General features: G+C 43.4%; 1 protein-coding gene, 1 long non-coding RNA gene and 6 other non-coding genes across 8 annotated transcripts; 1 reads left to right on the forward strand and 7 right to left on the reverse strand.

The window, feature by feature from the left end:
• Positions 1-302: 302 nt before the first annotated feature.
• trnal-aag (transfer RNA leucine (anticodon AAG)) lies at positions 303-384 on the reverse strand. Its single transcript has one exon. It is a non-coding gene; the product is annotated as a tRNA-Leu (tRNA).
• A 418-nt stretch (positions 385-802) lies between these two features.
• On the reverse strand, positions 803-884 carry trnas-uga (transfer RNA serine (anticodon UGA)). The gene has a single exon. It is a non-coding gene; the product is annotated as a tRNA-Ser (tRNA).
• Positions 885-1226: 342 nt separating this feature from the next.
• Positions 1227-1299, reverse strand: trnak-uuu (transfer RNA lysine (anticodon UUU)). Its single transcript has one exon. It is a non-coding gene; the product is annotated as a tRNA-Lys (tRNA).
• A 166-nt stretch (positions 1300-1465) lies between these two features.
• trnal-uag (transfer RNA leucine (anticodon UAG)) lies at positions 1466-1547 on the reverse strand. Its single transcript has one exon. It is a non-coding gene; the product is annotated as a tRNA-Leu (tRNA).
• Positions 1548-8088: 6541 nt separating this feature from the next.
• On the forward strand, positions 8089-8160 carry trnaw-cca (transfer RNA tryptophan (anticodon CCA)). The gene has a single exon. It is a non-coding gene; the product is annotated as a tRNA-Trp (tRNA).
• A 2985-nt stretch (positions 8161-11145) lies between these two features.
• Positions 11146-11862, reverse strand: LOC130550781 (uncharacterized). Its single transcript, XR_008962491.1, has 3 exons — positions 11602-11862; positions 11356-11460; positions 11146-11232 (listed from the first exon to the last, which is right to left on the reverse strand). It is a non-coding gene; the product is annotated as an uncharacterized LOC130550781 (long non-coding RNA).
• A 5135-nt stretch (positions 11863-16997) lies between these two features.
• LOC130550778 (putative uncharacterized protein DDB_G0290521) lies at positions 16998-19087 on the reverse strand. The gene is made up of 5 exons (XM_057328289.1): positions 18681-19087; positions 18518-18604; positions 17617-17718; positions 17404-17478; positions 16998-17315 (listed from the first exon to the last, which is right to left on the reverse strand). The coding sequence occupies exons 1-5, from the start codon at positions 18822-18824 to the stop codon at positions 16998-17000; spliced, it is 726 nt and encodes a 241-aa protein (XP_057184272.1). The 5' UTR covers positions 18825-19087.
• A 1538-nt stretch (positions 19088-20625) lies between these two features.
• On the reverse strand, positions 20626-20698 carry trnak-cuu (transfer RNA lysine (anticodon CUU)). Its single transcript has one exon. It is a non-coding gene; the product is annotated as a tRNA-Lys (tRNA).
• Positions 20699-26552: the final 5854 nt, after the last annotated feature.

Here is a 26552-nt window from a genome sequence, read left to right on the forward strand (position 1 = left end):
ACACCTGAACCGGGTAATGTGGCTCTGGAGTTGGCAGGCAAGTGAAAGTCAGACGTGTTTTAAAAACTGCCCTCATGTTTGTGTTCTCTCACAGTCTGAAACTCGAATAAGATTTAAAAAAATCTTTTGGTGAGGCCCAGGCATAAGAGCTCTGCGTAACTTTTCAATGCTCGGTTATTCAACCCTGTCCCTGGAGGTGAGCCTAGCCGCAGTTGCATAGCCCCGAGCCCACCTGTACCGGCCAATTTGGCTCAGATGGTCTGCAGGTACATGAAAGTGAGATGCGAACCCTGAGCGCAAACTGGCAGCGATGGGATTTGAACCCACGCCTCCGAAGAGACTGGAGCCTTAATCCAGCGCCTTTGACCGCTCGGCCACGCTACCACAGGACTGCAGTTTCAGCAGGCCCTTTTTCGCCACTGTATAGCTCAGATGGCTGTACAGCCGCAAGTTCAACCAGGTACAACAGCTAGCAAGTGCTTCTATATCCTCCTGGTGCTCGTTACACAGTTTTGATGGAATCCCGCATGAAAGACGCATTTACAAAAAGCAGAGAGAGCGTGTCAACTGCACTTTGAGCAAAAGCAGGCGAGCGTACTGGCAACCAGCCATTAGGCTGGTTGTATCAGGAACACTTTCCATCTGTTACAGAGCCGCTCGAAACAAACACGTGGGAATCTATAAAGGGCTGCATCGTGTTCTCTCACTCTCTGTTCATCCCATGCTACCGACTTGGGTTAAAACAACAAAGCAACTCGCGGAACTGTACGGCCGACAAAGCGAACGCCAAAAGCACAACAGCCGTAGTCGGCAGGGTTTGAACCTGCGCGGGGAGACCCCAATAGATTTCAAGTCCATCACCTTAACCACTCGGCCACGACTACAACAGGTTAAGTGCCCTCTGGGCTTAACTCGTGCGGCAAAGAGGGACGAGCCGGCAGCGTAACGGACACGTCAAAAAGGGACTGGCAGGATCACATCAACCACAGCATGTGATGTCCTGCCGTGACCCGGATTCGAAACGGGCTTGCTGCGGCCACAACGCAGAGTACTAACCACTATACGATCACGGCACCTGCACTAGCAGGACTCGCTGACTACATCTGAGGGTTGGCAGGTTTTGCTGAGGTCTCGAGGAATTCCTGGTGCATGCGCTGAAGCAAAGCGTTTTCTTTTCATAACACAGGGCGGGGCCACAGCTCACAAGGTAAAGGTGACTTTCCCATCGCCCGAACAGGGACTTGAACCCTGGACTCTCAGATTAAAAGTCTGATGCTCTACCGACTGAGCTATCAGGGATCGTGATGGTGTGCATCAAGTTCTTGGTGTAGGCCCTCAAGGGGAGCGGCAGGTGTTCAGTACGGCAGGTGAGTGCAGGTTCATCCCTCATCAAGCACACCTGAACCAGCTAATGTGGCTCTGGAGGCAAATGAAAAACTACGCTCACAGCGGAGCACAGATCCACTGGCAGCGGTGGGATTTGAACCCACGCCTCCGAAGAGACTGGAGCCTAAATCCAGCGCCTTAGAACGCTCGGCCACACTACCTCGAAAAGGCATCTTCTGCGGGCCGTTTCCACCATTGTGTTTGACATTAGGCCCCGACAACGTTTCACAGACAGTCAGTAATTTACAGGGTTCTGTCCGCTTAGGGTTCTGTGCACCTTTCTGATGCAGGGGCGTTCAGTCCTATCTCTGGAGGCGATAGGAAACCATACTGTAATTAAATAAGATCAGAACTTTACAGTATTGCATAATGCTTTAATCAAATACATTCGATATACACTGCTGTTCAGCAGTGACACCTTAAATTGATCAAAAACGGTCCAACATTTTGTCACGCTTTATTAAGTAGTCATTTTGATGAAGGCAACTGATTAGAGATCTCGAGCCAAAACAACAGCCAATGCAAGTAGCATTTGCATGGAATTGGGGCCAGAACTTCTACCTTTATTTGATGGCACCTGGAGCCAGGCCTCCAGCAGGAATCAAGGGTTCTAGCAAACAAAAGAACAACGCTGCTCCGACACGGTTTCTCTAAAAACTGCTGCGGGCAGGTGACAAGCAGCTAGCCACACAGCTCTTGGGGTCCACAAAATTTGCACATAGAGGTGTAACAGTCACATTTCTGATCAAAAGTACCATCCTACCTGCATTGGCTGGGAATTGGACCCCTGCCCCTTAACAGGGAACCAAGTATTCTACCACTGATTCTAAACCGATTTCTAAGAGCAGCTGCTAAACTGATCCACTTGAAGCTGCCCCTCACACCACAGGTAATTTGCATATAAAGCAGAAGATGTGAACGTGTCAATAGATGAATTGGTTTTATGGCCCATGTTTTAATAGAGGCCGCCGTGAAAGGCCACTGAACAGACACACCCAAAAGCACACAGGAACTGAACAGGCTGGTTTAACAGTGAGAACAATCACACGCACCAGAATCACACTTGCATCGGCCTGGAATCTGTCCCATGGTCTCTCGCTTGGGAAGCGAGAATTCTACTACTGAATCACCAATGCTCACTGGAAACTGTGCCTCCAGTGTCTGCAGCTAACACAACATGTCCAGTGCTCATAGGAACACCATGTATGGCTGTTTAAAAGATTGAATGTGATGAAAGCAACTGATTAGTGATCTCAGACCAGAAGCACAAGGCAATGCAAGTAGCATTTGAATGGAATTGGGCCAGAACATCCAGCTGATAGGGCAGCTTTAGGAGACCAAAGAGAGCTGCAACAGCTACAACTCCGATGAAAAGCACCATCCTGTTTGCATTGGCNAAATATGTTAACAGAAGAATAAAGAATATTAAATTAAAACGTTTAATAAGTTAAATAGCACGTTTAAAAAAACTACATACATAACGGTAAATAGAATATTAAAAAATAAATAAAAGACAAACAAATACAATTATAAAGAATGTATTTAAAATCAAGTAAGTCTAAAAAGGCCTTTCAGCCTTTGATAACGCCTTTAAAACATAATAAATAACTACAAAACTCACTCAAATCACATGATACAACTTGTTCATATAACACTATTTATATAAAACTATATACATTATAGTTGCACACTATTTGGAGGTGGTTCTTCTCATGTCCTCCAACCATACCTCTTTTGAAACAGTCTCAGTGTGTGGGCAGTACACCCTGCCCCTATACTGGCTATGACCTGTTTCACTTGTTTTAAATTGGCCACACTTCTTGCATGTGTTGGCCTCCACAGTTCTTCTGTAGGGTCTCTTGGGTATGGCACCTGGATTGGCAGCGGGTGCAGCAGGCTGTGAGGCGGTGACCTGGACAACTGTGGGCTGTAACAGTGGCTGCACCACTGGCATACCCTGCACCGTCGGCATGCCTTGGACCATTGGCACATACTGGAACATGGGCACACTCTGGAAACCTGCTGCTGCTGGCACAAGTACATTGGTCACCATCTGCAGTGATGCTCCAGGTACTGATGGTGTAACCAACGGTTGGCTTGGAACTGGTGCTTTGGGTCTGAGAAGGGGTCGCCCAACAGAAGTCTGCCTCTGCTTTGCTTGGCCTGCCGTGCTCTCGGGTAGCTTGTACTGGTGCTGCTCCGCTGGCTGAATATGTTAGCCTTTTCTCATCACTTGACATGAAATAAGAAGTCAAAGAAATAAAATTAGATGTCAAAAGTGAACAGAGCAAAATGGTGTGACTTCAATGAGCTGTAACAGTTAATATGCAAATTTCATAACCTTTAAAATGAAAAAATATGAGATTACTTACGGAGACGATACTGCATGACTCTGCAGGAGCGGTCACATCTTGAGTGGTTCTGGGGACAGAGGCTGGAACTCCAGGGTCCTGCGTCTATATAATCATGCAGTGAATTATGAAAGATTATAATAGATGCAGTGAATTATAACTCATCAAATATAACTGTCCAATAATTTTACCTCATGTTAGATGGAATTATACACCACTGTTCAGAGGCGTGTGACCAGAAAGATGCTTTAGATTATTACGTTCTCCAAAGTCTTAATTACTTGATCAAAAATAAATTAAAACAGTAATATTTTGATATTTAAAAATCACAGTTAAAATGGTTATCAAATTCAAGATTTTAAACGTCCATACGTGGTGCTCCTATGAGCAACGGATGGGTGGTGTTAGAGGCAGAGCCTGGAAGCTACGTTTTCATTCAGCATTGGTGGTTCAGTGGTAGAATTCTCGCCTGCCATGCGGTAGACCAGGGTCCGATTCCTGGCCAATGCAAACAGGTTGGTGCTTTTCATTGGAGTTGTAGCTGTTGCAGCTCTCGGTGGTCTCCTAAAGCTGCCCTATCAGCTGGATGTTCTGGCCCAAATGCTACTTGCATTGGCTTTTGGAGTGAGATCCCTAATCAGTTGCTTTCATCACATTCAATCTTTTAAACAGCCATACGTGGTGTTCCTATGAGCACCGGACGTGTGATGTTAGCTGTAGACCCTGGAGGCACCATTACCAGTGAGCATTGGTGGATCAGTGGTTGAATTCTCGCTTCCCAAGTGGTAGACCCGAGTCCCGGCCAATGCAAGTGCGAGACCGATCAGTGTGATTGTTCTCACAGTTAGACCAGCCTTTTCAGTGGCCTTTCATGGCAGCCTCTATTAAAACGTGAGCCATAAATCCAATTCAATTATCGACATGTTCACATCTTCTGCTTTATGTGCAAATTACCTGTGGTGTGAGGGGAAGCTTCAAGTGGATCAGTTTAGCAGCTGCTCTTAGAAATTCTGTTTAGAATCAGTGGTAGAATACTTGGTTCCTGGTTAAGAGGCAGGGGTTCAATTCCCAGCCAATGCAGGTAGGATGGTACTTTTGATCAGAAATGTGACTGTTACACCGCAGCAGTTTTTAAAGAAATCGTGTCGGAGCAGCGTTGTTCTTTTGTTGCTAGAACCCTTGATTCCCTGCTGGAGGACTGGCTCCAGGTGCCATCAAATAAAAGTGGAAGTTCTGGCCCAATTCCATGCAAATGCTACTTGCATTGGCTGGTGCTTTTGGTCCGAGACCTCTAATAAGTTGCTTTCATCAAATTCAAGATTTTAAACGGCCATACGTGGTGCTCCTATGAGCAACGGACCCGTGGTGTTAGCGGCAGACCCTGTAAGCTACGTTTCCATTCAGCATTGGTGGTTCAGTGGTAGAATTCTCGCCTGCCACGCGGGCGGAGGGCGAGATTTGTTTAGCTAAATGGCCCTAAACCGTTTCCCATTCATTTTAAATGGTAGTGCTAAAACACTACGGATGCAATATTATTTTGGCCACCGACGCTCCCGTGGCGCTCTGCCGTGTTTTTGCACACCGGGAAGTTTGAAGTCGCCCTTACTGTTTTCATCTCAGCTTGAAGACTGAAACAGCGGCGTTCGCATTATTCTACACATTCTCAACTAATTTAATAAAGGTAAGTTACTTCATTTTAACTCACCTTTTACTATTTGTGCTGAAACCTTGTGCAGACGTCAGCATCGCCCTATGAGTAATTGTTTGTTACTTACTCTTCCGGCTTACTTTCATAATCGTCTCATTCATCCTGCCGCCTTCCATTTAATTCATTGTAGTATTATCTGCACGCTTAATTATGAATGAACATAACTTTCCTTTTAGTATTTGTGTTGTTTCTTTGTGTTTAAATATAGCGTTTTTCTCCGTGGTTGCTATATAACGCCATTGTACTAGCTTTACTCAATCTGTTATTTCGGTTGTGTAATCTTTTTTTTACTTCTAATCAGATTAGTGTTTCCCGTGATAACACACATAATGCTCCTCCTAGGAGAGCTTGCCAAATGTATGGGATTCCTTTTGTGCCAATAAGAATGAACGCAAACTTTTAAAAAACGAACAAAAATATACAATGAGAAAGAAAAAAAACACTTTGATAATGAAAACAATAAACTCAGTTGCAAGAATGTGACATGATTTCTTAACAATTTTTTAAGTTTCGTTTTGATTATTGGGTTGTGAGAAATTAACGTGCTAAATGAAAACATTGCTGCATAGTTACTGTACAGAGAAACTTTTAGCGATTTTATTATCTCGGTTACATAAATGTACCTGAGGGTGACTTGTGTCCAGCTGAGGAGGAGGATGACGATGTCGCTCTTGCATACAGTCTCCTTTTTAAGAATTAAGTCCACTTATAAGTCAAGTACTGTATCTTTCTTTTTAAACTCATGGTGAATGTACAGTATTATACCCCTTTCTTTACATTCACAGGATGTACACCTCATAAAACACTACCAATACATTCAAATGACATTTATGTTTTTTAAACGCTACAACAAAACAAATTCATAAGGTGACATAATTAGAGGCCTTTAGAATGTTTTATTCATTTAGTCTGCCTCTTGCAAACATCAATTTCATTATGTATTTACACACCTACATAAAACAGGTTAAAGAAAAGCAGAAGAGAGACTTCTTAAACTATAAACAAACATTTAAAGATAGAAGCATAAACACTTTCGGTTGCACTGCTTATCTAAAAATAAGAAAGTAATTGAAGTACAAACACTAAAACAATACTATACAGAAAACCGCAAACAGATTGCTCTCTAATCCGCTGCACTGTCTTCAGTTTCGACTTCCTGGTCAGGGAGCTGTCAATCCAAATCTCACTAACCAATGAGAGTAAAGTGGCCATAAATCCCGCCCACACGTGAGCATTGTGCCAGAAAGGCGAACGAAAAATTGAGAAGCGTAAACGAAAACTCGGAAAGCGCAAATGAAAAATCTAGCAGCGACTTCAAAACTATTATTTGCANAAAGTTTGTCTTTGTCTATTATTATGTTTCTCTTTTTAATTTGTATTAGGTTGGTGAGAATGTTTCATGTTTATATATTTATTTTAAATACTCTTTGCTAATATTTATATAGTTTTATACTGTTTCTAGTTCCTTGTGTTTATTACTGTTAATAATCTATTTTTATTTATTATTAGGTTGGTGTTTTGAGCCCACTCAGGGACTTTGTATAATTTTAAGTGTTTTTATATTCATTAATGTTAGTTCTACTTGTGTGCATTTGCTTCTATTATAATTTATAATCTGACCTTTTTTACATAATTTATTGGTAAAAATAAAACATTTTATTGATCTTAGAGCATTGACTCTTCTTTTCTTCAGTCATATTCTGTGAGGCTGGGTGAAAATGATTATCATTATTATTATCATTACTTACTATATATATTATATATATATATAAATTATATATATATATTTATTATATATATTATTGTATATATATATATATTATGTTATATATATATATATTATTGTATATATATATATATTATTGTATATATATATATTGTATATATATATATATGTATTTATATATATATATATTATGTATATATATATATACAATATATATATATATATATATATATAATATATATATACTAATAACATACCATACAATGAAAAAATACTTTCAATGAAATACTGTTATGATAAAAACACAGTGATTTTGTTATAAATTAAGAAATGAATGCATACATTTTATGCAGTTTCCAGTCACAAATCTACATAATTTCACACAGAAATTAACCTGGGTCACAGGTAATTTATCGTTATTCATAATCAGATCTCTTTGTAGACTACTGGATGATTTCAACCTCGTCAGGGGTGGGACTCGAACCGACGTCTTTCGCATCAGCGATTTGCCCTGTGAAATGAATAAAAAGGCAATTTTCTAAGAAATTTGAACATCAATATTATAAAAATCATACAGAAATGTGAAAGGTGGGTTAAATTTTCCCTTTCCTTTCTTTTTTCTTTATTTTTTCTCCCTTTTCCCTCTATTTTCTCTCTTTTTCCTTCTTCCCCTTCTTCTCCCTTCTCCCCACCCCCAAACAGACTATTGTTCCCCAGCTTTGGCGAAAACGGTTAGCGCGTTCGACTGTTAACTGAAAGGTTGGTGGTTCGAGCCCACCCAGGGACGCGCTAAGGTTTTCGTTGCCACATACAGCACAGCTGACGCATGTCTGTTCGGCCATCGGGACGGAGGTACCGTCACGAGGCTTTACGCCAGAGCATGACTAGGAGCACCGTGATTGTGTAGGCCAAGGAGAGGCCTCGTGGCGCAACGGTAGCGCGTCTGACTCCAGATCAGAAGGTTGCGTATTCAAATCACGTTGTGGTCACTGGTTCTTTGTGCTTGGAAGCCTTGTTAGCGATGCCTTGTGGCTGCTGTCGCACTTAGGCTTGACTGACTGCTGCTAGCTAACCGGTTGCTGGATCAGAAGGAGCTTTTTGCACCTACGGGATTGTCCACTTTAACACTGTTGGACGTTTAGGATGTTTTCTATGTAGAGGTGATGTTCAAAATGTGAAGACAGTGATAGGACGTGTCGTAAAAAAGGTCCCCGCTGTACCTGCTGTACTTTTGAATTGTCGGCACTCGGGACACAACACTGTGTATCCAGCACATGTTACCTGAGGCCTCAGGAAGCACATTACAATAGAAGGTAAATACTGTGTGCTCACTTGAATTTGGATGGTGCAAAGGGCCTTAAAAGTAGGAGGAGCCCAGAAAGGCTCATAAACAAGATCAGTGGCAATTTGTTTGACCTCCTACACAGCTGCCTCACTGTGAAACAACGAGGTATTTCCAAGTGAAAGAGCAGCTAAGAAACCCACCGTTTTCCCATTCCGGGATGTGACCCGAGCCGCCTGGGTGAAAACCAGGAACCTAACGGCTAGGCCATATGGGAGACCGCAGCACCCGACTTGGAGGGGATATGCACGTCAACTGTTTTCCAGCCAGAGGAAGCGTAGTAAAACCACACGTTTGAAGAGCATCGCACAAAACTCTCTATCTATCTGAGCACATTTGACAATAAACTCGCAACAAGCAGAGAAAACCAAGAGCCCCAAAACAGCCAGGAGACAGCGATGTGCACAGGCAATCCGACAGAGGCGGATTATTAAACTCTCTGATTCCTAACACGTTCACCGAGGCCCGCTGTGAGCGGAGCCGTCCAAAAGCACATTGAACTCACAGTGGTTTCACCCCACGGAAATCTTTCGTAAAAGGCGGAAGTTTTAATGCGTAGATCAAGAGAAACTCGAGCTACACCCACCAGCTCTCGAACCAGCGCACTTCCTATGTCGTACCGCAGTGTTTAAGGGGGTTATCTTTGGTGCGGGCTCCTCCGTAACCATTCCATCTGGGAGGGGCTAACGAAGTGAAGTTCTTGTCCATCAACAAAATGATGCAATTGACAACTCTGAAGAGATGTCCCTGAAGCTAACAGTCTGCCGACCACTGGTGCTAGGATCTGGATCTGCCTGGGAAATGAAGAACAAATCTCCAGTCTCTGACAATTCTAGCTGAAGCAGTTCAAGGACATGGTAAGGCCTCCTTCTTCCTCTATTGAATTTCTTTTCAACAACAGGTTAAAGTGTGATTATCTGAAGAGAATGCCATTGTGGACCAGAGGAGGATTAGGAAAGTCTCCACAACATTCTAAATGAGTCTTCGTTAGTATAGCGGACAGTGTCTCCGCCTGTGACGCGCACATAAAACTATATACATATTAGAAAACGGTATATAGAAAGTATACACATTCTAACACTTAAACGATCTATTTCTTTTTCTTGAGTTTTTCAAGCCACTGCTCCTTTGTAAGAGTCTCTGTGGCAGGGCAGTAGATAGTCCCTCTATACTGGCTGTGTCCGGTCGCTGTTGTCCTAAACTGCCCACACTTCCTGCAGGTGTTTGCCTCAACCTTTCTGTGGTATGGACGAGGGACAGTGGGTTGAGACTGACAGACTGTGGCAGGAGGTGGGAGGACGTAACTGGGTTGAGGATTTAAATTCGAAGTAGCTGGGGCTGTAGGAAGAGGGTTTTGAGGGACAACAACCAGTGTGAAGGTAGGGGTAGTGTGGGAGTCAAGGGTGTCAGTCGGGCTGGGAAATTCAGGAACAGGTTTACAGGGCGAGGAATTATTGGCCTCAGGATTGTCTGCTTGGGTCTGACTGCCTCAGTAGTGTTGCAAGAGGTGCGCCTTTTTAGAGTAGCTTGTCCAGCTGTGCTCTGTGGCAGGTTGTAGATATGTAGTCCTCCCTGGACCTGGGGTTGAGCAACAGCACGGACACTGGCAGGTGGGAGAGCCTCAGCAGCAACACCAAGAGGGTCAGGTAGATCAACTCCCTGAAGCAGAAGAGTCTGATCTTGCTTTTTAACCCTGCCATTATGCCACTGGACCAGAGTGGTCTGATTGATCTCCACCAGATGGAGATTAGTGTCTTGCATGACGGCACCGTTAGAGAGGATCAGCTGCTGGATCTTGCGGTAATCATGTAAAATGAGGGACTAGCGACTAAGCGAACACGTTCCCTTCTTCTTCGGACTTTGATGTATGCGACAGAGCCGGATGAAAAGAGCCTCCACAAGACGACAGCAGTCTGGCCATTGGGCAGGTGAAGCTGTGGACCCCAACACACATCGTTTCAGGCTGTCCACTCCAGGGGTGAAAACAGCCTTCTTTTTTGGAGACCTGAACCTCCCTGTGGTCAGCCTGTCATGGCTCTGCTTCATTTAGTCATGTTTTTCTTGGTCCTGTAGCAGAGTCATGACAAAGCCTTTGGTTATGTGTGGAGAGAAACGTATTATTGTCCTTTTGACAATAATATACATTCTCTCCAGTGTCTCGTCTCTGTTCCCGCCATCTCGTTTCCTTGTTATCCTTCCCTGAGTGTTTGATTACCCACACCTGCCCTGTGTCGTTATCCCTCGTTTGTCTTGCCTATATACAGTATACCCTCATGTTTCATTGTCCTGTGCTGGTGTATTACGTTTGTTGTGCGTGTATTGTGTTCTCCTGTTCTTTGGATTTGCTATGTTGCTGTTTTGTTTTGACCCCGTATCTCTGCCTTGCCTTGCCTTGCCTTGTCCTGTCCGTGAGTCCTGTTTAGTTAAGTTTGTTGTTTTTAGTGTTCTTTGGTTTTGGTCTTGCCCCCTCGTGGGAAGTTTTTCTTTGTCTTTGTTAGCGTCGTTGATTATTGTGTTTGTCCCCCATCGTGGGTGTTTTGGTTTCTGTTTTTTTGTTAAGAAATAAAATCTTGTATCTGTTAACCCCTTCACTGCCTGCCTGCGCTTGGGTTCTTCTTCCACAGTCGTGACCCAGCCTGTCCTGGTGTCTAGCAGCAAACTTCACCCGTTGCTTGTCATAGTCAAGCAGGCTCTGCCACAGGCACACGATGTCATCAACCTGAAGAACAATAGAAGTATAGAGGCATAGATGAGTTAAAAGGAAACATAAAATACATAGTCCAGTCACACTGTGTTTTGAATAATGATTTTTTTAGGACTTTGCTAATGACTGTTTGCTAACCTGCTGTCTGCTGAGGGTTAACCCTGTACTTGTCCTCAGCTCTACCAAATACTCAGCCAGTCTGTCCACCCGGTCCATTCCTGTAATGTTTTTCTCATCCACAGCCTAAAACGGAATCAATTGAAATGGTAAAGAAAATAAACAGATTAGTAAAATGACTTAAATCTTAATGGTAGTATCAATTATTTCTTTGTATTACAAATTAATTTCTGCTCAGGGCAAGTTCCTATTGTGAAATGTACATACCAAAAGCTCCTCAGGGTCCTGAGAGGTGGAACCTTGTGCCTACTGGACTGTGGATGTAGTTGGCTGGGATGAGCAGTGGCAGACTGGGAGAAGTCAGGCTGGGATGAGCCAGCAGCGGCGGACTGGGAGAAGTCAGGCTGGGATGAGCCAGCAGCGGCAGACTGTGAGAATTCAGGCTGGGATTAGCCAGCAGAGGCCGACTGGGAGAAGAGAGGCTCGTATGAGCCAGCAGCGGCGGACTGGGACAAGACAGGCTCGGATGAGCCAGCAGCGGCAGACTGTGAAAATTCAGGCTGGGATGATCCAGCAGCGGCAGACTGGGAGAAGGCAGGATAGCCTCGTTATGTAATATATTGCACGTTTTGGGGATGTTGTGGGCCGTTTATTTTTCTGGAATATTTTTGGTGATTTTTTTTCGAGCACTTGCCGTACAGCGAGGGGCATGGGCTTCGAATATGTGATGCAAGAGGTTGTGACGAACTAGCATTCGAAACCCCAAGGTTATTGTACAAAAATAAAGCAGAATATTGCTGAAAATGCTGGTCAGAGATTTATTTCTGTGAAAAGTGCATTTGAATAACACGTGAGGATTTTGACAGCCTGAAGTGTGCAATATACCAATACGGGGCGCTTATAGGATACATATCTGTAGGTTTGTCACAAGAAAATGGGTTTACAGTATGAAAAATTGACCGTTTACAGCATTGTCCACGGTTAGCCTACACGGCTATTGTCAAATAAGTTATGACTGGGACTTCCGGTGGTTCACAGGAAGTCCCAGTCATAACTTATTTGACAGTCCGTCGGTGGGCTACTAATGTACACAACACTTTTCACACAAGAAAAAGCACTAGAAAACGTTCCCTAGGTTCTAGTAAGCCACTCTCTCGGTATGTGAAACAAGGACCAACAGACTACCAGAATATAAAGTTTGGGGCCCCTCGATCCCACTGCAGACCAACGGCTGCTGCCGACACTCTTAACCTATCCCATTCATTTTCATAAGCTCACGATGGACAAATGGGACAGAAAGGTCTGATCGACCTGCAATTCGCGTATATGCCTCATCACGGGTCCTTGGGTCGTGTTCTAAAGTTCCGTGCCCTCTCGGACCTCGTTGACCACTCAGTTTGCCCCAAAAGACACCAGCTGCCTACATGTAGGTTGCGAATGTACACTCTAGAATACAGGGGTCAAAGGGTCACAGGGTCTTAATGCTCGGTACGGTATACCGCAGGGGTCTCCCAAGCCGGGATATTGAGTACCGTGGTTCTCGGTCACCTCGAAGTATCTTATTCTTGAAAAAAGATTGAACCTTAATTTTGTTCAGTTTGCTCATTCAAGAGGGTCTTTCAGGCTAAGAAATGAAGAAGCCTGCATGAGAGACTTTTGCAAACCGCACTATAAATCATTTCCCACGGTTCTAGAGAGCCACCCTCATGGTATGTTAAACAAGTCCCTACAGACTACTAGAATCTAAAGTTTGGGGCCCCTTGAGCGCCCGGGGTCTGAACGGGAGCCGCCGGCACACTTAACTTATCCCATTCGTTTTCATAAGCTCTCGGTGGACAATTAGGGTTGGGGTACAGAATGGTCTGATCGACCTGCAATTCATGTATTTGTCTCGTCTCGGGGCCCTGGGTCATGTTCTGGGTTTCCGCGCCCCTCAGACCTCGTTGACCTCTCACTTTGCCCCAAAAGACACCAGCTGCCTACATATAGGTTGCAAATGTACGCTCTAGAATACAGGGGTCAAGAGGTCGTAGGGTCTTAATACTCGGTACGGTATACCGTGGGGTCTCCCAAGCCGGGATATCGAGTTCCGCGTCCGTAGACGCTTCCGGAGACAGATTTCCACCTGGAAAGCAACTGCCTCACGAGGCCTTCGAAGGCACAAGTCCCCATAGAGATCAATGCGAGGGAAAGAGATGTATGAAAAATAATTAAAAAATATTAAATTTAATTTCCCGACCTAGCCCTCTCAATATGTCGTCGAGAGCCAACTGACGCAACTTTCTGTAAAGTTTCGGGCTCCTGGGGCCTTCACGGGTGGTACGGGAGCCTCTGACACCTGCAACCTATCCTATTATTTTCATAGGTGCCTATCGTACAGAGACCCCCGAACGGCCCTGGGGACTCCGAATGACCCCGATTCAAATTCTGTAGCTCCTCGCCGCCCCTCTCATTCGGTTCTCAAAGTTTGAAGTCGGAACGGCCTTGTTATGTACTATATTGCACGTTTTGGGGATGTTGTGGTCCGTTTATTTTTCTGGAATATTTTTTATGATTTTTTTTCGATCACTTGCCGTACACTGAGGGGTACGAGCTTCGGATATGTGGTGCGTGAGGGTGTGAAGAACCAGCATTCGAAGCCCCGAGGTTTTTGTACAAGAATAAATCAGAATTTTGCTAAAAATGCTGTTCAGAGATGTATTTCTGTGAAAAGTGAATTTGTAAGCAAAATAAGCATTTTAATAGCCTGAGGTGTGCAATATTCCAATGCTTCTAGGATACATAGCTGTAGGTTTGTCATACAAAAGCTGTTTACAGTCATAAAAAATTACCTTTTACAGTCACATGGCCCATAGAGATCAATGCGAGGGAGGGAGATGTATGAAAAATAATAAAAAATACTTAATTTCATAGCCCGACCTAGCCCTATCGGTATGTCGTCGAGAGCCACGTGACGCAACTTTCTGTTAGGTTTCGGGCTCCTGGGGCCTCTGCGGCCGGTACGGGAGCCTCTGACACCTGCAACATATCCTATTTCTCTCATAGGTGGCTATCGTACAGAGACCCCCGAACGGCCCCGGGGACTCCGAATGACCCCGATTCAAATTCTGTAGCTGCTCGCTGCCCCCTCATTCGGTTCCCAAAGTTTGAAGACGGTACGGCCTCGTTATGTCCTATATTGCACGTTTTGGGGAGGTTGTGGGCCGTTTATTTTATCTGAATATTTTTTGTGATTTTTTTCGAGCACTTGCCGTACAGCGAGGGGTACGGGCATCAGATATGTGGTGCATGAGGGTGCCTCGAACTAGCATTCGAAGCCCCGAGGTTTTTGTACAAGAATAAAGCAGTTGTTTTGCTGAAAATGCTGGTGAGAGACTAATTTCTATGAAAAGTGCGTTTGTATGCTAAATAAGCATTTTAATAGCCTGATGTGTGCAATATACCAATGTGGGGTGCTTCTAGGATACACATCTGTAGGTTTGTCAGAAGAAAGTTTTTTACAGTCAAAAAAATTGACCGTTTACATTATTGTCCACTGTAAGCCTACGAGGCTACTGTCAAATAAGTTATGACTGGTACTTCCTATGGTTTTGCCGAGTCACAGGAAGTGCCAATCGTAACTTATTTGACGGGTCCTCATAGGTAGCTAATGTACACACCATTGTTATGCTTCTGGAGCACATCTGTGAGCTTTAATTCAAGTAATGGTGAAGGGCTGTGCCTCTCATACACCATACTGTTGGTTTAAGCCATATAACTCATTGCCAAGGATAAATAATGACCCTTAATAGGCTTTGTCCATTATTTACCTATGAGGGCCACATTAAATAAGCTAAGAATGTACATGCCACACATAACTTATTTGACAGGGCTCACATAGGTAGACAATGTACATCCCACTCATAACACTTTTTGCACGGCTCCCATAGGTAGCTAATGGACACACCATTTTTAAGCTTCTGGAGCACAACTATGAGCTTTATTATACATCATTGTGAAGGCCTACGCCTCTCTTACACTCTACTGATGGCTAAAGCTATATAACTCCTTATTTAGACTTATAATGACCCTTAATAGGCTTTGTCCATTATTTACCTATGAGGGTCTCATTCAAAAAGTTACAAATGTACATGCCACACGTAACACTTTTGGCACGGCTCCCATAGGTAGCTAATGGAAACACCATTTTTAAGCTTCTGGAGCACAACTATGAGCTTTATTGTACATCATTGTGAAGGAATGTATCTTCTGTGTACAATATTATTGGTTTTACCTGTATAACTCATTGCCAAAGAAAATAATGGTAATTTAGAGGCTTTGTGCATTCACCACGTATGAGGGCCCCTTCAAAAAAAATACAGATGTAAGAAATAGGCATGTGTGACAAAGCACTAAGGATTCCCAAACTGTAGCACAAAATCACAATTCACAAAAATGCATCCCACTCCTTACCTGTCACATAGGAGGCAAATTTACACAGTTTTAAGTCTGTAGAGTACAATGTTGAGCTTTAATATAAATTATCATGAAGGAATGTGTCTCCATAGGCTTTGTTCATTATTTACCTATGAGGCTCCCATTAAATAGTTTACGAATGTACATGCCACACATAACTTGTTTGACAGGGCTCACATAGGTTGACAATGTACATCCCACTCGTAATACTTTTGGCATGGCTCCCATTGGTAGCTAGTAGTCACACCATTTTTAAGCTTCTGGAGCACAACTGTGAGCCTTAATGCACGTCATTGTGAAGGGCTAAGCCTCTCATACACTCTACTGTTGGTTAAAGTTACATAACTCCTTACTTAGGCTTATAATGACCCTTAATAGGCTTTGTCCATCATTTACCTATGAAGGTCCCATTAAATAAGTTACACATGTATTGTCATTTTGAGGTTAATAACCATGTTACAAAGCTGTAATAAACAGGTAATTGCCAAACTGAGTGACGGACACTTTTGGCACGGCTCCCATAGGTAGCTAATGGTTGTATCTCGTTATTGGTACTGCTAGACCTTAGTGCTGCATTTGACACCATTGACCACAGCACACTCCTACATAGACTCGAAAATTACGTTGGCATTAAAGGAATAGCTTTGAAATGGTTTAAATCTTATTTATCTGACCGTTTTCAATTTGTAGCAATAAACAATGAGGTATCACGCAAATCGCAAGTCCAGTATGGTGTCCCACAGGGCTCAGTCTTAGGGCCTCTGCTCTTCTCATTATACATGCTACCTCTAGGAGATATAATAAAGTGACACGGAGTTAGCTTTCACTGTTATGCTGATGATACTCAACTTTATATTTCCTCGAAGCCTCATGAAACACAGCAGTTCCATTGAATAATGGAATGCATAGTCGATATAAAAAAAACTGGATGAGTAACAACTTTTTATTACTGAACTCTGACAAAACAGAAGTGTTACTTATTGGACCGAAAACTGCTATAAAGTAACAACCAAGAATACTGTATAACTATTGACAGGTGTTCCATAAAACCCTCGTCGTCAGCAAAGAATCTTGCCATTCTATTCTATTCGATAGTATGGCTCTCTATCATTTGAGAGCCACGTCACCAACACCTGTAAAATTTTCCATCTTAATAATATATCTAAACTACGTCATATGCTGTCAATGTCAGATGCAGAGAAGTTAATTCATACATATTTGTTCTGTAATTTTTGGTTGATGTGAAATGTACCCCCAATTATAGATTGACCCATATGTACTGTACATGTAATTACAGATGCCGGAACAAATAGACGGGTACTCACTGAGGATGTAGGAGCAGGTCTGGCTGTAGGAGAAGGACCGGCTGAAGTAATATTTGACGGACTGGCTGAAGGAGGTGGTCTGGCTGAAGGAGAAGGAATGGCTGAAGGAGCAGGTCTGGCTGAAGGAGGTGGTGTGGCTGAAGGAGCAGGTCTGGCTGCAGGTGACTGACTGGCTGAAGGAGTCAGACTATGACTACCAGGCTGTGAATATAAATATTGCACATTATTAACATCAACATAATAATGACGGTGATAATGATAAAACATATTAAGGTCTTTTTGAAATTACCTGGATCCGCCTTGGTATATTTAGGTTGGGTTTGGCTGCTGAACTAATGGATCCTCCAAATCGTTTCTTTGTAAACTAAAAGAGGGAGATGACAGAACAGATTGTCATTCATGTAAAATCATACAAACTGTACAAAGGAAATTTGTATGAATTCCGTATTGAAGAATACACAAACAATCTTAAACAATATCAAATATTAAAATAATTGCTTACCGTTGATAAGTTAAGTGCAGGCCGTGAAATGGTTGGTGCTGATGTAGAGGCCGAAACAGAAGAAGGAGTGGAGGCAGGTGGAGCACTTGTGGAGAGTGCAGACTCAAGAGTGTAGAAAGCAGGTTTTAATCACCTTTCAGTCATGGTATTTTTTAAAGATCAAAATAAGCACAGGCATCGCAAAATCTATAATTCATAGACATTCATATATTCAATCCACAATCCATCTGTGTACGCCAGCGAGAGTCTGAGGGCAGAAGCGGAAGTAGGAGAAGCTTTATAAGTGTAACACTCAATAAAAAGAAAATCAGTAATAACTGGTCTTTTTAGTTTTTTTTATTTCTTGCTGTGTTTTTGTGTTAAGAGGTCATAAATATAACATGTGCATCGTAATCTGAGGATACGTCTAGTTTGTTGTCTTTTATATTGACACAGTAGTACACATAATATATATTCAAGTTATGAAGCTTTTTTATTTACAAGTATACACTAATCAATACAGCCTTTTACAGTATTGTAACATAAATATTATTGATATGAGAAATGGATGCTGACATCTCAACGGTTTGAAGTAAAATTAAAATGCGTTTTGCAAAACATTTTTTCTGAATAATGGAGCAAAATCCAGAGACTTTCACAATTACCTCTGTGCTCCCCGCAATTTCATCATTGCATGAGCTATGGGACTAGACAAAGCAAACATTGTAATCTATGGTCAGGGATGTAAACAGCAGCATGACTTTATTGAGCTTTATAAACATAAAAATCTCTGTGGGATCATTTTTGAATCCCACAGCAGAACACATTGAAGGCATACAAGTTTTTGTCACAAAAAGGGTTGTGTGGTCCTAGTGTGACGTGACATGAAAGAGATGAATACCTGAACGTCTGACATGCATACCTTAGGCGTGTGGAATCCACAAAGGCATTTCTGTGGTCCACCAAAAAGTGTTGCCTGGCCACGGACCTGCATTGGACATTTATCTATCTGTGCAAATAAAGACCTCTAGGTTAGGTTAAATGGGTTTAAGCATGTTTTCTCATTAACTTTTGTCAGTACTTACCCTCTGAAAGAGTTCAAACCACTTCTTCTGACGGGGAGCAGGTCTGTTGCCAGCTTCAGAGGGCCAAACCCCTGTGCTGGCAAACCGTCGCAGACTGAACATCCACTCATCGTCCCCGAAGGCCTTGTGTGACTTTTTAGACATCTCTGAAACATTTGAAGCATGTTTAGAATTAGAATTACTGATTACATACACTGATTAGTAACATAACACTAGCCCATGACTTGACTACTTATTACTCTGTGTTCTATAATTATAGAAACACAGTTACACACTCTTAACAACAACACACCAGTATCATGATCGATAATGATATAAAAAACACATTAAAGCACACTGAAAGCTAAAAATACACGAATCTACAGTATTAGTGTTGTTATTATAACTGTTAGTTCATCATAGGAGACAGTAACATCAGAAGTGCTGCAGTTTTTAAGCACATCAAGATAGCAATTGATCATAACACTATACGAAAATTAACCATGTTTTTTTTGTGGTTGTAGTAACAGGTTGATTACTCAGGGCAAAACCATGGTTTTACTACAGTAACCATGTTTTTTTGCTTTTAACTGTAGTAAAACCATGTTTTTTCCATCTAAAGGGTAAGCAACGTAATGCATCATAGAATTCGAGAAAAAAGTGAAAACTATAAGCATCTGTTGATGTTGTTAATGTAGTTAATCATTGGAGACAGTATAACAGTAACATAAGAAGTGCTGTACACTAGCACATCACGATCACGATAGAACACTAAAAATAACTTAATGAATCATAACACACGAGACAATGTTAAACATATATGCATTTGTTGTTAATGTTACTGTAGCTCATCTTAGTGACAGTGACACGAAAAGTGCTGCATGTTGCCAGCACATAAAAATCGCGATCATAACACAAAAGAAAAAAATTAAAACACTCGTTATTTAAAACACGTCTTGAAGCACACTGAAAAATAAAAATCCACGAATGTTTTATTGTCGTTCAAGTAACTTAATTCATCACAGGAGACAGTATAACAGTAACATAAGAAGTGCTGTAGTAGCACATCACAGTCCTGATAGAACACAAAAAAAACTTTGTAAAATGTTAAATATATATGCATTTGTTGTTAATGTTAATGTAGCTCATCTTAAAAGACAGTGACAGGAAAAGTGCTGCAGGATGCCAGCACATCAAGATCGCAATCATAACGCAAAAAAACACCCTACTTATTCGCAAGATTAATTCTTTAAAATGCTAGAAAATGTAAATATATATTAGTTTATTGTTGTTAAAGCAGTTTATCTTACCTTGCTTTTCTCGCTGTTGAAATTAACTTAATGAACTTGCCGATCCGCTACATTCCGAGAGGTACAGTAACACCTGAAAATAAAAACTAGCCCCGCCTCTTCGCGGCGACTGGCTGATCAAAGATGAAAAGATGAAGCAGGAGAACGCCATTCGCTCAGCAAAGAAGAAGATACGAAACGGGATTGGCCAGGGAATCCTCGCAAAGATGAAGCAGGGGAACGCCATTCGCTCAGCAAAGAAGAAGACACAACACGGGATTGGCCAGGGAATCATCGCAAAGATGAAGCAGGAGAACGCCATTCGCTCAGCAAAAATGAAAAAGCTCGTCCTGATTGGAGGTAGTACACAGCCGAACGCGCAAACAGGTGGCGCCACAGAGACCGACAGAGGTGGCAGGCAGGCGAGGGATGGCGGCAGAACGAGACGTGAAATTCGTTTCTCGGACTTGGTTTGATTTGGAAACAAACAGCAGAGCTTTGCAGAGTCATAACCACATACGTCGCAGCACGACAATATAGAGGATGCTTTCAGAGAGCCCTTTTTGCCGCATATTGGTTAAGAGTCATTGCGCCTTCTGTATTTTACCAAGAAGCTGCACAACCATCCCGTCACCTGGCCTGGTGAAAAGCACCAAGGTTCACAGAAAGCTCTTACACGCCCAACGTGGGGCTCAAACCCACGACCCTGAGATTAAGAGTCTCATGCTCTTCCGACTGTGCTAGCCGGGCTCAATTTGGCAGTTAATTGACTCACTTTAAAGCGACGGATAGGAAGCAGTTAAAGGAATCTAGTGAGTTGGTAATTCACTCAGGAAGCACTTTTAGTGGGTTCGTGGCAGTGTTAATTTTGACAGCAAATTTTGATTTAGTTTTAGTCATAGTCTTTTGACGAAAATGCAATTTAGTTTTGGTCACATTTTAGTCAACCCCATCATTTTAGTTTTAGTCTAGTTTTAGTCGACGAAATATGAAAAACATTTTAGTCGAATAAATATACATTATATTTAGTCTACTAAAATCTAAATGATTTAAATCATTTACTTAAAGTAATTAAATCTTCCATTCAAAGATTCAACTGTTTTGACATAATTTACTTCACCTTAAAATGAAATTAAACCAGGTCATTACCTTTATTTTTCAGAAAAGTTCAGTAACTAGATTTGCATTGTTGGAACACAGAATATTAGACCATGAATGACATGTTCCAGTTCATTCAATCCCATTTGACTCAATTGACTCGTTAAGTAGGGCGTATTCATTCAGTTCATTCAACCAATGAAACGCTCTGACAGGGCTCACACTCAAAGGCTATTGGCTCATGGCATGCCTCTTTGAAGAAAGAGCTGCACTGTCTTTGCTTGATACAGCAATGAATGAGAAATAGCTTTCAAAAAGACATATTATATAAATTGTATTACATTTCTTTAATCATGCAAACATGTTACATACTTGGTTCGAATGTACAGTTTGACTCACTTCATCACTTCTATAATCAGTAGAGGACAGCGCTGGTTTCTTTTTGCTGACTTTATGTTGCATTTCACGTTATGCAGCAGCTCGTGTTAAGTTAACATAGGCATATAAAAACCTTTGTGCTGCCCTCGTAATGTGTTTCGGGGTGACTCACCTGCAGTCGCGCTTCAAGTTTGCGGCGTTTTACCAGCGATCGTGAAGGAAAATAAGACGCTTTGTAAACCGCGTGGAGACACAGAATACACGTGTGTGCTTCCCCTTCTCCCAGAGACTTCTCTCTACCGTTTATATGAGATAAGCACATGCGTGCAAACTGATGTCCGCCAGGTGGGACAAGAATATTTTCGTTTCGTTTTTATTAGTTGACGAAAACGACAGTATATTTTTATTACAGTTTTCGTTATCATGCATTCATTTTTATTTAGTTATCATCTCGTTTTCATCAGTGAAAACATGTCGTTAACGAATACTTTTCATCATAGTTTTCGTCAACGAAATTAACACTGGTTCGTGGAAATTTCCCCATTCAAATAAACTACCATATGGCGCATAGTGGGGGCGATGGATCGTCTCACCGAAAAAGGATCCCCGGTAGTCGCTGAATAGATCATGCAACACCCATTTACACTTACCCATGGGTAAGACCACCACACTTATAGCTAGCCCCCATATAGTGGGTGAATGGACACCTCTTTGGGCGGCCAAGAGCCATGGAGACCCTGGTGAGACAACCCCACCCAACCCCCCACCACGGTCCACGAAACCGTTTGTGGTCCACGCCAGCCTTTTCCCATTCAGGTAAGCCTCCGCAGAGGTAATCCAACCTTCTAAATAGCCGCTTTCACAGCTAAATGGCTGGTCATTCAGGGTGGGGTAGCTTACTGCTGGGGAGTCGAGTCCTTGCTTTCCGCTATTCGTCCCCGCTGGCCATTGAACGCATGGGGTGTACCAGGACCACGCCCCCAGACACGCCCACTACCACGAAACCACAATCTGTCCACTGATCATCTACATCACTCATTGGGCCTCAGATCAAAGGGGGTGGAACCCCAGGCCCCGCCCACTACCACAAAACCATTTTTGTCCACTAGCACATTACTTTTCCCGAAAGCCACCCTGGGGGTCTGATGACCCCGCGGACCCGTCCGGGCGAGGGGTCCGGATTCCGACAGACCCGCCCCCGGACCTCTCGCCCTGGCGGTCCGGGAAAACGGACGCCAAACCCACGGGCACATCAGGGCCGGGTCGGGCTACTCGGGGAGGTTCGACTGTAAGCCCCCTAGAGTCTCGTGGCGTTCCGCGGTGGTTTGGCCATTTTAGCCCACCATGCGGTCAAAAAACGTAACACCTGGAATTTGTTCCGCCCCATTCATTAAACTGTACAGAGGTCGGAAGATTTCAAGACTTCGGTCAAACCACCCTCACGGGCCACCGAGTCGAGATCTGAAGTTTGGGGGGCCTGGCTTCTTTCTAAGGGTCTTTAACTTGGATGAGTGTACCGCAAAAGTCTTGCTTTTTTCTAAATGTCTCCCATTGAAATGAATAGGCAAAGAGAGTGATGTATGATTGGGAATATAAAAAAAAATTGGGCTCCAGGCCTTAGCCCTTTCGGTATGTCGCCCGTGGGGGCGTGTCGCAAACTCCCGTGCAATGTGGGGTCCCTCGGGCCCCCAGGGGTCTCGCGGCTTTAGGTCCTCATGTAGTTTAAATGAGTGGGTTTGCAACCGTGTGAGTTTAATGGAAATCTCGTCGGCCTTCCGTTCGCCCCCGAAAGGTCGCATGGTCTCGAGATTTTAGATTCCGACTAATTTCACTTCGCTAGTGCCCCCTCGAACATGTCTCTGAAGAGCTAAGCCCCACGACCTCGTTCGGTGAGTCAAAGGTCAAAAAAGCAACAAAAGCGTGTCTGTATTCTTCAAGGAATATTTTTGTTTATTTTTGATCAACCACTTCCTGTACGCCTACGGTTTCGGCCCTTTAATATGTCGCAGCAGGGGACCCCACGTGTCAGCATTCGACGCCCTGAGTTCGCACCTCCCTCGGGGCCCCCGATACGGGCACCATACCTGGAACCATTTGTTCCGCCCCATTCATTAAACTGTACAGCGGATGTCCAGAAAACGAGATTCGAGAGGTCAGGGGATCTCGAGGCTTCGGTCACAAGACCGTCACGGGCCACCGAGTCGGGACGTGAAGGGCCCCCGAAGGGTCGCGGGGTCTCGAGATTTTAGTTTCCGACTCTCTAGAGCCCCCTAGAACAGCCCCCCGAAGCAAAAATCTCTGAAACATTCCCCTGAAAAGTGAAGAATTTTGCATCTGAAATCTTTCAAGATCCTCTGACAAGGCATAAAGCCAAGAGGATTGCCAGGTGAATATCTTTACCGGGTGTAAAAAAAATACTAAGCCCTACGGACACCCGGTCTCAATATGTCGACCGGGGACCCCCGACGTGCCAGAATCTAGAATGTGGGACCACTGGGACCCTTCTAGAAAAGTCTGTCATACAGTTTAAAAGAATGGATGTTTTTAATGGAAATCTCGTCGGTCTTCCGTTCGCCCCCGAAGGGTCGCGGGGTCTCGAGATATTAGATTCTGGGTCTCTAGTGCCCCCTTAAACAAGTTCCCAAAGAGCTAAGCCCCACGACCTCGTTCAGGGGGTCAAAGGTCAAAACAGCAACAAAAGCGTGTCTGTATTTTACAAGGAATATTTTTGTTTATTTTTTAAACCACTTCCTGTACGCCTACGGTTTCGGCCCTTTAATATGTCGCAGCAGGGGACCCCACGTGTTAGCATTCGATGGCCTAAGTTTTCACCTCCCTCGGGGCCCCCGATACGGGCACCATACCTGGAACCATTTGTTCCGCCCCATTCATTAAACTGTACAGTGGATGTCCAGAAAACGAGGTTCGAGAGGTCAGGGGATCTCGAGGCTTCGCTCACACGACCGTCACGGGCCACCGAGTCGGGGTGTGAAGTTTGGGGGTCCTAGCTTCTTTCCAAGGGTATTTGATTTGGTTGAGTATACCGCAAAAATCCGGCCTTGTGTCTCAGTGTCTCCCATTGAAACGAATGGGCAGGAAGAGTGATGAGTGATTGGGGATATAAAATACTTTTTTGGGCTCCATGCCTTAGCCCTTTTGGTATGTCGCCCGTGGGGGCGTGACGCAATCACTTGTGCAATTTGGGTCACTCGGGCCCCCAGGGGTCTCGCGGCTTGAGGTCCTCGTGTAGTGTAAATGAGTGACTCTGCAACCGTATGCATTTAATGGAAATCTCGTCACGTTTGGCCCCGAAGGGTCGCGGGGTCTCAAGATTTTAGATCCTAACTCTTTAGTGACCCCTAGAACACTCCTCTGAAGAGTTAAGCCCCACGACCTCGTTCAGGGGGTCAAAGGTCAAAAAAGCAACAAAAGTGTGTCTGTATTTTTCAAGGAATATTTTTGTTTATTTTTTAAACCACTTCCTGTAAGCCTACGGTTTCGGCCCTTTAATATGTCGCAGCAGGGGACCCCACGTGTCAGCATTCGACGCCCTGAGTTCGCACCTCCCTCGGGCCACCCATACGGGCACCATACCTGGAAACATTTGTTCCGCCCCAAGCATTAAACTGTACAGCCGATTTCCAGAAAACGAGGTTCGAGAGGTCAGGGGATCTCGAGGCTTCGGTCACACGACCATCACGGGTCACCGAGGCGGGACGTTAAGTTTGGGGGTCCTAGCTTCTCTCTAAGGGTATTTCATTTGGATGAGTATACTGCAAAAATCCGGCCTTGTGTCGCAGTGTCTACCATTGAAACAAATGGGCAGGAAGAGTGATGTGTGATTGGGAATATAAATAACTTTTTTGGGCTCCAGGCCTTAGCCCTTTCGGTATGTCGCCCGTGGGGTGTGACGCAAACACTTGTGCAATTTGGGGTCACTCGGGCCCCCAAGGGTCTCGCGGCTTGAGGTCCTCGTGTAGTGTAAATGAGACTACACAGCAACCAGGAAGTTCCCTCCTTAATGGATATGATACACTGAAAAGTCCCCACTACCCATTGATTTGCATGCCACGTGTAGTGGTTATTTCGGATGTCAACCTTAGGCCCAAATATGCATACTGTGACTAATGCACACAGTATGTCATGCAACACAGTGTACCTAATCACATACTGGAAGATCAATGCAAATAAACAACATTTGGATTCATTTTTAGTCATTTTATGCATTGCCGTTGAAACAGCTATTTGGCCTCCGCTGAACAGACTACACAGCAACCAGGAAGTTCCCTCCTTCCATTGAAACTGACAGGCCACGTGTATGTGTTATCAAGGAGACTTATTATTGTATCAAAACATGCATTTTACGTTTAAAGATCATGCTATGTCATGAAACACAGTGTGCTTAATCACATACTGGAAGATGAGATGAAACAAAGGTCACTGAGGGTCACAGTGAGTCACACTTTGTCATTTTAAACAGTGCCGCCAAAACACTTATGAGGCCTCCACCGAATAATGTATATGATACACTGAAAAGTCCCCGCTACACATTTATTTGCATGCCACGTGTAGTGGATATTTCGGATGTCAACCTTAGGCAAAAATATGCATACTGTGACAAATACACACAGAATGTCATGCAACACAGTGTAGCTAATCACATACTGGAAGATGAGATGAAACAAAGGTCACTGAGGGTCACAGTTAGTCACAATTTGTCATTTTAAACAATGCCGCCGAAACACTTATGAGGCCTCCGCCGAATAATGGATATGATGCACTGAAATGTCCCCGCTACACATTTATTTGCATGCCATGTGTAGTGGATATTTCGGATGTCAACCTTAGGCCCAAATATGCATACTGTGACTAATGCACACAGTATGTTGTGCAACACAGTGTACCTAATCACATACTGTAAGATCAATGCAAATAAACAACATTTGGATTCATTTTTAGTCATTTTATGCATTGCCGTTGAAACAGCTATTTGGCCTCCACTGAACAGACTACACAGCAACCAGGAAGTTCCCTCCTTCCATTGTAACTGACAAGCCACGTGTATGTGTTATCTCGGAGGCTTATTTTTGTTTCAAAACATGCATTTTACATTTAAAGATCATGCTAT

Source organism: Triplophysa rosa, unplaced genomic scaffold (genome assembly GCF_024868665.1).
Source record: "Triplophysa rosa unplaced genomic scaffold, Trosa_1v2 scaffold429, whole genome shotgun sequence".
Taxonomy (NCBI): Eukaryota; Metazoa; Chordata; class Actinopteri; order Cypriniformes; family Nemacheilidae; genus Triplophysa; species Triplophysa rosa.

Bases quoted from the DNA above. Each gene is read 5' to 3' on its own strand.
- LOC130550778 (XM_057328289.1), bottom strand. From the start codon at position 18,824: ATGTCTAAAAAGTCACACAAGGCCTTCGGGGACGATGAGTGGATGTTC. The intron at 17,719-18,517 runs GTATGCATGTCA...TACACTCTTGAG, and splicing joins GTGGATTCCACACGCCTAAG to TCTGCACTCTCCACAAGTGC. The intron at 17,316-17,403 runs GTAATTTCAAAA...TTATATTCACAG, and splicing joins ATATACCAAGGCGGATCCAG to CCTGGTAGTCATAGTCTGAC.